We start from the raw sequence: 14000 nt of genomic DNA, 5'->3' as shown, positions 1-14000 counted from the left end.
ATTAAAGAAAAACTTACTGTCACAGAAAACTGCAGGTTATCAACCTGAACTAACGTACACAAATGTTGCAGCGCTTGAAGCTAAGAGAGACTCCAAAGTCAAACATCCTGTGTGGGTCTTACCATCGCCGAGCGGCGAGGGGAACATGGGCATCTCATAGCCGGTGGGCGTCTGTGGGGAACTCTGGGAACTGGTGTCTCTCGAACTGCAGTTGGAGGCTGAGCTCACTGGAGCCGATGAAACGAAATAAATGTCTGACTGTGGGTGGAAAAAGCAGATGCAAGCAGAGAGGGAAATGAGAGGGAAATGATGGACGTGCAGAGAAGGCAGGAAAACAGAAAGGTTTGAAGCAGCAGGTGAAAAAGAAAGAACAAAGAATCAGAATGAATCATTGGATCTCAGGCGCACTGTTCTGTTTGCAATTATCGGAGTGTATAAATCATAGTTGTATTATTGCTTTTGCAGCCATGCAGATTACCAGCCTTATTTCCCACAGGGATAATAAAGATGGATTGAAATGAGAGCTCCCAGACATCTTCTTCTACAACTGAGTGAAGCCTGACAGTGAAACTAAATTCACAAACTTGAGGATTCTTGTTCAGTGGGTGTATATGTTGTCATTTATACAGACCCGCGAAGCAGCCAGCTGCAGCTCCGGGACCACTGCTGTGTACACAAGATTGCCATTGACCACTAGTCGAATCTCAATGGAGTCCGTGGTGAAGGCCAGGATGTAAGGAAATGCACAAACTGCAAAGACACCAGGAGGATAAGATCCAGCATACTATATCAAAAGGGTGTGATTACTTTTTTTAAATTATGAAAATTACTGTTTTATAGGCCAGTGGTGTGAGCTGATTTTAAATTGAAGATGTCCCACATGTTTTAATACATTTGTGCGATTACTCTGCACTGTTGGCTTTAGTGTCTATGTGCATATTAAAGCAGGACACATTACGGATGCACAGGAGGCCAGAGGGGCAGCATTTTGTTATGAGCAGTGCCAGGGTTACTGGTTTAACACCAGCTTTTTTTTTTAAATTTTCATCACCTTCTGTGTTAATAATAAAACGTACACAGAAACACACGCACAAGTAATCACTTGGGCCAGTCGGATGCTTGTGATTACACATGACGTTTCCATGGTGACACGAAGCTCAGCGGCAATGGGCAGGGTGGGGCCCCGAGAACTGTTGCCGTGGCAACCTACCAATAGCATTAGGCATCTGGTTCCAGCTGAAGTGGAAATCCGGGGTGTTGGACTGGATCATCGGTGTGGAGCCGTTAAACGGACAAACTTTCTTATAGTAACAAATATCTGCAAAAGACACACAGGATTCAGGTTAAAGGTATTTATGTTACACCACGATCGACAGCAGCCTTTTATTGTGAGTCGAAGAGGGCAGACAGCTTTTTGTCCTTTTATATAGCTGAAGCAGAGGGATAAAAAGCTCCCTCACTCTTAATATTCTGGAGCTGTCTCTGTGCAATTATTTTTATTCCAGTCGCAGAGGAAAAAGGCAGATAGCCGACATTACACAACATCTGAAATGTCTGGAGTCAAGAGAGGGATGGTGGTGGGGGGCACTCACAGTTGTAACACAACAGCAGACCTGCCTCCCCGTCTTCATACACATCAATGGCCGCTACAAAATTTACCTGCAGGCACAAAGAAGTCAGTTTAGTGAAATCAAAGACGGTTCAGAGGCGAAAGGTCAAATAGGAGACACTGTTTTTAACAAATAATGTCAGGTCAGCACCCTCAGGGCAATACAGAAGATACACTGCATGTCAGCTACAGATTTACTCTTCTCTAAATAGAAAGCAGAATGAGATGCTTTATTAAGGCAGCTGTTCATCCTACAGCCTGCTCATCCATTTCTCCCTGCTGAGAATGACAATGTTTGATTCACCCAAGCAGGCTGGTAATCAGCAGGTAAATAAAGCCGCTAACTAAAGGTTTCAGTCCCGTTTGGCTTCAATAAACATCACATAGAAATGCAAGAAAGCAAAGAGAAAGCCGCTAATATGTGTGTGTGTGCCTGTGTGCCTCACCCTGTTGGCCTCTGCGTGATGAAGCCGGTAGGCATCTCCAGTGCTCTCATTGATCAGGTCAAATTGATGTTTGTAGGCCACACAAATCATATTATCATTTTCCCCAGTTGGACCGTCCACCAGCGACATCACCACCGGCGGGTCGCACAGACAGATCTCCTAATGGGAGCGTGGTACACGTGGTTAACATTAGCACTCTTTACTTTTACACTCCTGTCTTCGTTCTTCTTTCACCCTCTTCTGTTTGATAGATAATTAGACTCTTTTTTAGCCCCCATTACATTTGGGTATTGAATACAATGTGCATGCTTGATTCATATGCTGTTTTTCCACCTTCTCTTTGCTCATGTGGACTTTGATTTACCCGTATGTACTGAAACTCCTCCACTGGAGAATCCGCTCCTGTGGCGACGGCGCTGAAACGCGGATGTTTCCTGGTGATGAGGAGGAGTTTGTTCCTGATGGCTGCTACTATCCTCAGCTCTGAGCCGTGGTGGGTGTTAATAGAGTACAAATGGCAACCTAAGACAAAGCGGATGAGAGGGGAGGCTGACAAAGAGATGGAAACTATAATGGATGTTTACTGCTGCAGGTGTCGTTCCCTGGCATCGTCCCGCAGATCAATGCATGCCGCTCAGACAGCTGGCATGACACCAGTGGATATAACACTGTGTGTGTATTTGTGTGTACACTGTAAAAAGGAGATTCATTAAGGTTGCACTTCAGAATTGATTAGATACTTGTTAACCTTGTAAACAACCTCATAAACATATTCAGATAATCCTTCAACAGGTCAGAAATGTAGATGTTTACTTCTTTAGGAACATTTGTACAGATGAACAATATTTACAGCTCAAAGACATTTTTTTATGTCTGTAAGCCAAAAGCTCAGGTTTCAATCTGCTCGAAAAGCTTGTTTTCCAAATTTTTCTACTTGTATTGAGCTGTTGTCAGCTTGGCATGGATTTCTTCATATGTCCATCTCAGGCCAGCACTGTGGCTTTGGCTGCGCCTAATATGATGAAGCACAGGCCTGTTCCAGAAAACAGAGTTTGCTAACCCTGAGATGAGGATTCCCTAATCCCTGGGCTATTCACAGACTCTATTCGCTGGCAGATTTTCTTTAACAAACCCAGAGTTTCTCTCTGACTCCTCCCCTAGGTTTGTGCCTAATGCAGCTGACTGAATCTCTCTTTCATTTCCACATTCATGCAATTGATAGCAAAACAATCAAATGTGTTAATTTGCAGAAGTTTATGTCGTTACAGATGCTAATTAGATTACTTGTTTACTTCAAGCTGTGCTGGTTACTTAAGCCACCACATTCTTCCACATTTATGGGGTGGCTGTGGCTCTGGAGCTACATTGGAGTGTGATAGTAAGCAACACCTGCCAGAGGCCAGTGGAGAAGTAGGTTCCCAAGTAGGAACTTCTTTATCTCCTGTTTATACCAACAGGAGCATGGCGAGATGCTATCAGTCGATCCAATCTGTCTTAAAATAGGTTTTAACGTTGATCTGAATGTAAGAGGTTTCATCACCAAATTAGCTCTTTTCCACAGTATGCCTTTTTTCCTGTCTCCCTCCCCTCACTCCCAACTGAACCTGGTTCTGCCGGAGGTTACTTCCTCTTAAAAGGGAGTTTTTCCTTCCCACTGTTGCCGAATGCTTGCTTACAGTGGGTTGCCTGATTATTGGGATTTTCTCTTGTGTTATTTTAGCATCTTGACCTTACAATTTAAAGCACCTTAAGGGGTAACAGACACACTAATCCACCACATGCTTAAGTTGCATTACCAGCAGGGGGAAATAATAGATTTAAAGCCGAGGAGTCGTGAATGACCAATGTATGAAGTACATTTCAGGCTCCTTTTATGCCAGAAACGATTAAGCTAGGTAGCTGATATGTATCAACATTTAAATGTCTTGGAAATGTCTCTTTAAATGTTTTTACATTTATTTTTATGATGGCTTGAATTTAAGCATGCATGTCTATTTCACACTAGAGCTGCTGTTGAAGGATGCTGACAAAAAGAGCAATTTTGTAGTCTCATATTATCCTCAAATAAACCTAAAGGTATTAACAGGGGGAAAAATTTATCACAGGTGTTCGGATGGGGAACTATCTGATGCTTTCAACTTCTGTCAAATTCAAGCAGATTTTTCTATCTTGCATAAGTGTATTTACCTTTTTCACTGTGAGGATTGTTTTGCATTCTGTGCAACTGTGTGCATATTCTTGCAGATCCTGTGCGTTACCTTTCGTTTTCTCCAGTTTGTTTTCCCGGCTGTCGCACTTGCCCCTGATTAGTTGCCTCTCCTCCAGGCCTTTCTTGATTGTGCTGAGTCTGAACACATAAAGCCGAGCATCCTTTCCTGGAAACAAAACAAAAAGCTCTTCTGTTTTTTTCTGCACGAAGGCTACCCTCAATTTGCTAGCTCTTATTTAGCATCCTCCCACGGCCATGCAATGGCGTGGTATTGCAGGAGGATTACTAGAAGGCTTCTTAAAGCTGGCGCACTCGCAGAAGCTTCATCAAAGCCCACACACAGTCGTGACAAATGCCTGCCATCGCATAATGACTATCAAACCTGGACGATCCCTACTTGCTTATCATCTGCAGATCAACCATTTACATTCTTTCACAGTTAAAGCAAACATCAGACAAGTCCAACTGCTGTTTGTTAGTACACAGCCACATCTCGGTTGAACTACTTGTGTGTCCTTTAAATCTTAGTCACCCTCTGTGTTTAATTTTATCTGTCTGCCTGTCTGGATATCTCTTAGTACTTTATAACCCCCTGCACTCTCACAGTCTATGTGGTTCTTCAGACAAACAGACACTCTTTTGTATACACATGCACACAGAACCCCTTTAGGGACTCGTTCTGTGCAGGTCAGCTTCCTTAAATCTCGGCGATGGATCGATGTTTTCACCGGACCAGTGGAGGTGGGCAAACGTGTACACACTAACGCACACAGGAAAAGACAGATGAAATGTAAGGCGAAGAAAAAGAACAAACATAAAGACAATCTGCTCCAAATAGTACTGTGAGTCAAAAAGAGGATTTCAAAGGATGACAGGAGATCTCTGATGTGCAGGGAGGCAGTGCTTAGCAGTATCCTCCCAGTGGTCTAAGCCTACCTTTGTCAGTGCGGGTGATAAGCAGGTCCTGAGGCTCGAGAACGTGCATCTGCTTCACCACCATGGTTCTGTCGAACACGTGCACTGGGGGAAGGCTCTGTGGCTCTGAAAGACAAGTCAAAAATCACATGATTAAAGAAAATTAAATTGAAAAATCCCCGCCCCAAGTAGGGATTAAAAAAAGAAAGAGCATTTAAATAAGAAAATATTGATTGTGTCACTCACCAATGCCTAACCCTGCTGGATCAGGGCCTGAAAGAGGGACAACATCATTACCATCATCATGTTAGCTGCTGCTCTCGACATTCTGCTGAGTATTGAACAATTATGCATGGGTGCTTTAATTTAGATGGCACAGGGCGTATTGATTAGTGACCTCACCATCGAGCAGCATGACCCCTGCTGCGTCTGTGGCAACCAGCACTGACTGACCCCAGGAGTCAGCGCACACGATATCATAGGGGAATGTGCTGCAGAACAACTGGGACTCCCATGGCTGCAACACACATATTGATACAGCGCACAATAGGATTAATATTCACTTGGTTTGATAGGACTACAAATAAATCATAAATTTAACCCCCCCGGGTTCATTAAGTGCTTTTTAAACATTTCAAACATGAAGTTGTTTTGTAACGGCAAAAAATTCAAAGGTTCTTTCAAGTATTAAGATCAAGGCGGTGAGACGCTTTAAAGATGTGAGCCTCACCTCTTTTCTGCACAAGCCTGTGGTGACGAGGCTAGTCGGCGCATCGCCTCTCACTATGGTCTTCAGCTTGAGGGCCTGGGGAAGAAACGGCATCAGATATGACACACGGCGTACACCTCTGAATTCTGCACTGATGGAAGTCTGAAGTCTTGCATCACCACAGTGTCTGACATCTGAAATCAAGATTTGCTCCCATGTAGCTAATGTTAGCATAAAATTAACGCTGTTGCCACGATGAGAAGGTGGCATTTTACCGCTGTGGTTGTTAGAGGTAACGATGATTTCTTTTATAAACAGAGTTATAGTTACTCTGTATTTTCCAACCTCAAATGAGGCAGGACAGAATGAAGAATAAAGTTCAGACCTACACAAATATAGACATTTTTTGAGATATTTCTGTTTCTTGAACTCTTTTCCCCATAAAGATGATCTGACGATCTACCCTGCATCATTAATGGCAAGTTTTGACGCCTTAGTAAATATCGATAAAGATGCGGTTCAATGACCATTAGAATAAATGGATTTCCCTAGGGTACCTGCATGAATAGAGACCATCCTCACTCATTTCTGATGCACATCCACTCATGTTGTTCAATGGGCAGGCTGAAATATGACATGAACCAATCAGAGGGTTGCTTCTAACAGGGTATCTAGTAGGGCTGCACGATTAATCGTTAGAAAATCGCGATCTCGATTCATACTTATGTGCGATCTCATTTCCAAATGACAACGATTTTTAAAAAAAAGATGACGATTGTACCGCATTTTGATCCGGGACGTAATCTGCATGAAAACAAGCGCTCACTCTTCCTGCTCAACAAATGACAAGGGCGGAGCCTTATACCACGTGATACAGAAGCTGTGCCGTGTGATGCAAAAATTGGCAGGGAAAAAACAACGGAGAGCACGTCAGGGATGACGAGAAAGTGACAGGAGAAAATCCGTCCCGGTCAACCACCCAAACATCAATAACGGGAACCTTATACAGCGCTTCCCTATACACGTCGAACTCCCGCAGGCACAAAGAAATTACGGAGGCTATCACTTATCACCTGACCAAAGATATGGCTCCCATCAACACTGTGCAAAACGAGGGATTTAGGAAAATGAACAACACCCTAGACAAACGCTACACATTGCCATTTCATGCAAAATCGCGCAGCCCTAGTATCTAGGGGTAAAGAGTTAAGTAGTTCTTTTTCAGCCACTGGGTTTGAGTTCTTTCAATAAACAGGATCAATCTATGTGCTACTAAAGGGGCATTTTTTAAACATATATTTTGATGTTATATGTGGCTATTATGAGGCCTTGATGAACTGGTATGTATTTTTCTATCTTTTGGGCTCCATCATGTAGCTGTAAACAGGTAGCTTGCCAATGAGCTAGCATCTATCACAGTCATTCTCTGTGGAGGAAATTGCATTTTACGGTATTTATCTGTTATTTAAATAACGCTTTCACACTCGTGGACCTTGCGCAAGATAAATGAGCCCTAACTTGCTGAAATACGCATGCTGTTTTCTATTACTGCTATTTGGACTGACATTGCTTGTTTTTCATGCTTATTTAGGTTCTGAGATCTGTGACGGCTCAAGAAGGTGACTGTACAAAAAGAAAAGTCATAATGCATCAAAGGTTAAAGCCGTTTCAGAATTCAAACACAGTTCGTACAAATGTGCAAGCTGCAACCATCTGACTGAAAGTGCCAATCCAAGCTGCACAAAGCATTACCATGCCTGCATAAACAGGCAATCTGGAGATGATGAGATCAATACAAACCACCACTGCGGTGGCTTAGCCATACAGCATACTAAAGCATCCTTCAGAACAGATCCATGAGAAATCATATTCAGATTTATGAGACATTAATGGGGAACATGACATCACTGTGTACGACGTGCACAACACAGTGACTGACCCCACTGTGAGTCAGTTTAGCTGACAAATGGCTTGTCCCTAAAATAACTGAACAATCAATGACCGAAGATGTTAGTCTTCCACTGTTTTAATGCTTTATAGAAGAGCACGTCGATACCTAAGCTTTGTATTTATAAGTCGAGAACAGTAGAAACGAGATAGAACAGTTACGTAAAGAAAAGGAAACAAGGACAACAAAGAGAAAAAGAGAGAATTACTAAGATTAATAAACAGCTGCTCGTTTAGAGTCGACTATAAATGGTTTTGACTTTAAAAACTAATTTCCTCCAACAGGTTTTTTCTACAGGGTACAGCTGTTATAACTAGTGTCTAGTTTTTAAGGCTCATATAGACTATTATAAAACAATGAGTGACGATGAAGGCATTATTAGTACTACTCAGTTCAAACCTTTGGACTTTGGATAGATTTTCAAGTTGATCAAAAAAAAAAGAAAGAACAAATTGTAGTAAAATTATTGATGTATTCGGTTTATGAGGGCAATTATTGATTTATTATAATTTAACTCATGCTGACAGTCACATTACTCTGAAACTGTATGAGTGATCACATCAAAAATACCCACTATCTCCCAGCCTCCCACAAAAAATGGTCATCCGGGTTCATTGCCATGTATGGTGCTTTGTAAGGTTTTTTCCCAGTATGATTATATCAGGTATATCAGCCACACAGTGACCTTCTTAGATTATTATTCCTTCTTTATCCTCCTGCAAGCAGGTGTTCAGTTCATTCAGCCTTTGAAACCCAATCAGTACAAAGAGCTTCCTCATTAATGACTGAGAGAGGGTAGTTTCTCCTGCAGTGGTAGGCAGCACTCATTACATCTGCATTTTTAGAGGGAAACAAAGAGAATAGAGCGAAATACACTAACCCATGCTAGGCAGTTTCATTTCTAAAGACCAGACTGAAGTGACTCGGGTACCTTTTCTGTTAAGTTTAGGATTATTGTTTGACTTCCCAGGCAACTCCGATTAGCATTTACTTTTCACTTGCCTTACAAATTATTACTTTTCTTCTTAAAACATCAAACAGAAGAAGCTGGTAACTGTGGAAGCACTTTTTTCTCTTATGAGTAGGACAAATTTTAACACCCTTTTTAATTTCTTTGAGTAGCTAAATCATTTAGAAAGTTTCCTGGAAATTACATCAAAAATACATGACCCATAAAGTAAATACGCCCCCACCAAAAAAGCCCAAATATGGAGAAATGGAGTGTATAGGGCTGTATAAAGCTCAATGATGTTTTTCAGCAATTTGTTCCTCTTTCTGAATTAAGCCTCTGATTACAGCTCAAGTCTGAAGTGTTCACTACAATAGAAGCTGATCAAAAAAAGGATTTTGTGAACAATAATCATGTAAAAAAAATACTATGACTTGTTCAAGGTCTGCAATGTCATTTCTACAACAGTATACCACGATTTCTATACTGTATATGGAGCTGAGCAATGGCTCTTTAGTCTTTCTGAACATCTTTCAAAGCTTTTCTTTGGACATTGGCAGCTTTTTCTCTCCTTTTCAGTTTTGTCCTTTTACCTGACTATTTTCAGACTACTTCTTCAGTGAATCTACAAAAATGTTAATGATAACACAGTCTGACAGGCATAAAATAGCATTTTTGCAACAACAAGGTGATTCCCAAATAACTATTAGCCAAACTCTTGGCATGGTGTGCAGTTTGTTCTTAAAACATCTGAGGAAACTGGATAAGTGGAGGACAAAAGAAGTGCCAGACCTAAAATCTATCTACAGCAGATACATCTCTTCAGGCCCTCCCTCTATTTATGTCAAATAACACAAGAACTGGACCACAAATCAGTGGCAACCGATGTATCCGCATTTGAAACTTTTGGTTCAATTCTGTACATGTGAATATGTACGCAGGAGGTCAGGGGAAATCCACATTAGTGAAACAGTGTGGGATCATCTTAACAGAGGAAAGGCAGCCGATGTCCAAATAAGAGCTCTGAATAGCTTTTAGCAAGCCTGGAGAACTGTTCCTGAGGACCGCCTGAGAGAGTTCAGACTGAAAGTAGTCATACCAAATATTGACTTTCAAGCTCATTAAATTTGTACAAACTATGTTTTTACCTTATATATGCTGTATTTCCATATATGTTTGCACATATTTCAATAAACTGTTGCACCTTTCTCCCATAGCAAAATGAATGAAAATGAGAGGTGGCTTAAGACTTGCACAGAATTGCTCTTTGGAGTTTCTCACAGAACACATGAGGCTATTTTACATGTCTTTGTGTGCTCAGTACTTAGTTACCTGCCCTATTCTGACAAACTCAGCCTGGCGTGCCTCCTCCTTCTTACGTGCCGACTTTGGAGACTCGGGCAACACATCGCTGAAGGACCGTCTGTTTAACATGTTCTGGGGAGAAAAGGGAACCTAAACATGGAACGCACAAAATGTGACACATGCGCGCACACACGCAGCCACACGGAGAGAGAAAAAGAAAAGCAACAAGGGTCTTAGAAGTGAAGTGAGAACAGCAAGAGTGAACAGTGCACTGCTTGAACTAAGCTGTATTAGGAGCAACAGTGAAAGGAGGGGAAAAAACAACAGATATAAGAACTAAAGTGATGTGAGGAGAGAGAGCCCTGCTGAGAAAGTCAGCATTGCAGCAGAATCCAGTGGAGTGTGGTGCAGTATGCGGAGGCTGCAGTGGAATACAGCAGAGGACAAATCAGCAGCGACTCCAGTCGCTGCAAGTGACTGAAGTGACAAGGAGGAGTCAGGAGGAGAAGAGTGGATTGATGGCAAAAAAAAGTACAACAACAGGTCTCTGCAGCAGAGTCGTGGACGGAAACGCTGCTGTACCTTGTGCAGGTCAGGCATGAGGTCTTGATAGAGCGAGCGGATCAGCATGTCGAGGGTCCGCTGACGCTTCTGGGCAAACGTCGGTGTCTCCAGTGTGGCTTTCTCTCCATTGATTACTGAAGGAAATGAGGGAAGATCAGTGTAAGGGAGACAGAGGGGACGCAAAGATGTCAGCATATCTGATGAACTTTTTTTGAACACTTTCATACATTTGACTAATAAAAAGTCCCTGAATTCTTGGTGATCGGTAAATACAGGCGGGGATGGGAGAGGGGGTCCAAACAGTGGAACGCTTTCCTCTGAGAAGATCTTTAACCTGCGGCAGAGAGCACACACATGAGATCGTAAAGAGCCGCAGATCAAGTAACTTCATCGACTCTTCTGTAAACCAAACACACTCACCTGTAACTGTCATTCTGGCTATTGTACCTAACTAATGCAAAAATATCTAGATGTGAAAGTAAAGGAAACAATTAAACCACATACAGTCAAACACATACAGTTCCACTGCTCTGATGTGGATGTGACTTCATTATCTCAAGCTGGTGTAAACATGGCTCATGTTGTTGGCTACCACTTAATCTCTGTGACAGTCGCTGTCCATGTGAAGGATACGGGTGAAGTGTGATCGGATCATAGACGGCTTGAAGGATGACGAGGCATCATCGCCTTCCTGGAATACTATGGTAACAATGTCATTTCCAATGTGCCTCTTTCTCTCCACCTGACAGAATAGATGAACAAGAGAGACACCGAGATAAGGAAAAACACGGCAAATTAACCTCGGCACCCTGCAATTTATGTGTCACAGGAATTATCTACCAATAATTGTTATTTTAATAAATGGCAATACAGAACTGCATGTACAGATGATGACCAATGCATTCTTTGACTTTGAAACATGGTAGTTATTGGGCAGGTTCTGGAGCTATAGAAACATTATTCCTATGATTTGCTAGGCCAAATCAGCAACCCAAATACTTTACCAGTGTCAGGGTCTTGGGACTGGGCGACCCAGGATCCCTGAGCAGTTATTTATTATTATTATTATTATTATTATTATTATTATTATTATTATTATTATTATTATTATATGTATTTTGGTGTTGCTGCTGCTCTTCTCCATGCTTGTAGATGTGTGTGTGTGTGTACGTCTGCGGGTATGCTTGGAGGATGGAGCTCAGCCACCTGCAGGCCTGAGGGGTGTGGCCCTGTGGAAGGACTGGCCACACCCGAAGCCACACACCTGCCGCTGATCAGGGCTCGTCGGGGGAGCTACTTAGGAGAGTCTTGGAGCTCCCACCGACGCAGGATCATTGCATGAGACTCCACGTTAGTCGTCCTGTTATTGAGTTAGTGTGTGTGCATGCCCGCAGTTGTATGTGTCCTGACGGCTGCGTCTTATGTTTCCCGCAGGAGCAGCGTGGAAGACACGAGAGCAGCGAGCACCGGGGGGTGCTGACACGGGAGCGGAGAGAGCACAGAAACACGGACTATTCACGGGGAGACACGACACTGGAGTCTGGGAGAACACGGGGATTTATTGTTACGTTGTTTCACTTTGTAAATAAACACTGTCTATACATAGAGCACCGCGCCTGGGTCCTCCTTCCCCACTCCTTCCACGGTGTGCCATGCCACACCGTGACAACCAGTGTTTTTGAGACCACACAAATGCATGCACTTTGTGTCATGCAGTGTGTTTGTCCTTAATTCACTGATCATCTATTAAAATTTACTGAGTTTCTTTTCTTCCAGGACTAAAACTAAGCCAAAATGTCAGATTTTAAACCTATACAATCATGTAAAAATGCCCAAAGTCTAGTCTGAAACTCTCGTGGTCCCATTACCAGTAAAAATATATTTCTTTCATATCAAACAATACAGAAGTATTGCTGTATATGATTAACACAACACCTTCACCAGTTAAAACAATCTGACTTTACATTACACCAACACTAAGGTGTGATATAGAGTGTGACTGGAGCTCTTCTCAGTCATGCACCCACATGCACTACAGGCACAGACTATTCCTTATTAATCACTGCCAGAGTGAATATCTCAAGATGTGTCAGATTTGCTAAGCAGCAGCCCTTTGAAGTCATACCTAAAACAACCTGGGATTACAGAAGGAGGCAACGATGCCCATTTCTTTTTATTCTTCTCCTCCTATACTAACAGGATTCTACTGCATTCATGCCACAGCACTCCCTTATGCATACATAACAACTGTATACATAAAGATACAGAAATAGACATTGAAAGGAGTACTGAACAACAGTGTTGTCAGTCTCCTGGTATTTTTGTCACTTTTGTATGATTGCAGTATTTAATGAGACGTGCTACAGACAGTAGCTGTGTATGGCTTCCCAGCCTTCAGAGTGCAATGTCAGGTTTATGTCACAGCTGCCTTAAGTGATTGAACTGGTCATTACCATTTTTCTTTTCTTTTATTTGTTTGTGTAATGGTTAATGCATCAGTTTGAGTAAGCTCTGTAATCAAAATTATATTTTTAATGCTAAACTATAATTATTGTTGTTATTGATGAATTTTGAAATGTACCGTTTTACATAAAAAACAGGTAAAATAGTATAGGAAATTATTGTTTTTTGATTAAGATGCCAAATTACAGTCAGTTACTTGCATTACTGAATGGAAACATGAGCTATTGTGGTTGAATTTAAAGCTTAACTAACTTCCAACTTCTGAGAGAAAGCCAGTGGGCTGGCTGAAATGGTGCATGGATTCAGTTTGTTAACTGTCTAATAAATAAAGGTGTTTTTGACAGATTTTTAAAATATTTGTGTTTTGTTGGTTTTATGACTGGTGGTCTAACACATATAAAGTCAGAGGTGGGGAAAGAGATCATTAAGACCCCAGCGCAGAATGGGGCAGGGTATCAGGAGCCATCAGCTGATGTTGGCTAAAAATCTAAAAAAGATATTTCACGGAAAACCACAATTTCAAGGTTTTACCAAAACTATTAGAATGATTCTTCTGAACATCATGAATGTTTGTACAAATGCTTATCTCATGTATCCATACTACAATATTTCATCTAGACCAGGGGGTGGGCAACTCCAGGCCTGCAGGTTTTAGATGTGTCCTTAAACCAACACAGCTGATTTAAATGGCTAAATTAGCTCCTTAACATGTCCTGAAGTTCTCCAGAGGCCTGGTAATGAAGTAATCATGTGATTCAGGTGTGTTGACCCAGGGTGATATCTAAAACCTGCAGGACACCGGCCCTCGAGGCCTGGAATTGCCCACCCCCTGATCTAGACCAATGATCCGGAGAGACATAGTGGCTGACTGTAAAAAAAACAA

The 14000-nt window shown here is 42.0% G+C and overlaps 1 protein-coding gene and 1 long non-coding RNA gene across 8 annotated transcripts in view; one reads left to right on the top strand and one right to left on the bottom strand.

Annotated features, from left to right (window-relative positions):
- Nucleotides 1-14000, bottom strand: part of garnl3 (GTPase activating Rap/RanGAP domain like 3) — a 79267-nt gene that overhangs the window by 10204 nt on the left and 55063 nt on the right. For 5 of the 7 annotated variants that reach the window (XM_082542714.1, XM_082542713.1, XM_082542717.1 and 2 more), the window contains 16 exons: nt 11288-11396; nt 11075-11120; nt 10882-10988; nt 10673-10788; nt 10118-10240; nt 5910-5984; nt 5582-5696; nt 5426-5452; nt 5201-5305; nt 4314-4430; nt 2420-2577; nt 2056-2214; nt 1593-1659; nt 1211-1318; nt 632-750; nt 123-258 (listed from right to left, as the gene is read on the bottom strand). In XM_082542714.1, coding sequence (XP_082398840.1) covers nt 123-258; nt 632-750; nt 1211-1318; nt 1593-1659; nt 2056-2214; nt 2420-2577; nt 4314-4430; nt 5201-5305; nt 5426-5452; nt 5582-5696; nt 5910-5984; nt 10118-10240; nt 10673-10788; nt 10882-10988; nt 11075-11120; nt 11288-11396 — 1687 coding nt within the window. The remainder of the gene's footprint in view (nt 1-122; nt 259-631; nt 751-1210; nt 1319-1592; nt 1660-2055; nt 2215-2419; nt 2578-4313; nt 4431-5200; nt 5306-5425; nt 5453-5581; nt 5697-5909; nt 5985-10117; nt 10241-10672; nt 10789-10881; nt 10989-11074; nt 11121-11287; nt 11397-14000) is intronic. The other 2 variants (XM_082542715.1, XM_082542719.1) reach the window with 1 other exon arrangement.
- LOC309711528 lies at nt 11559-12261 on the top strand. The gene is made up of 2 exons (XR_014278000.1): nt 11559-12004; nt 12089-12261. It is a non-coding gene; the product is annotated as an uncharacterized lncRNA (long non-coding RNA).

Source organism: Aulonocara stuartgranti (assembly GCF_965226115.1).
Source record: "Aulonocara stuartgranti genome assembly, chromosome: 7".
NCBI lineage: Eukaryota > Metazoa > Chordata > Actinopteri > Cichliformes > Cichlidae > Aulonocara > Aulonocara stuartgranti.
Note: the sequence above shows the minus strand (reverse complement) of the source record. Positions and strands in the feature narration are given on the sequence as shown.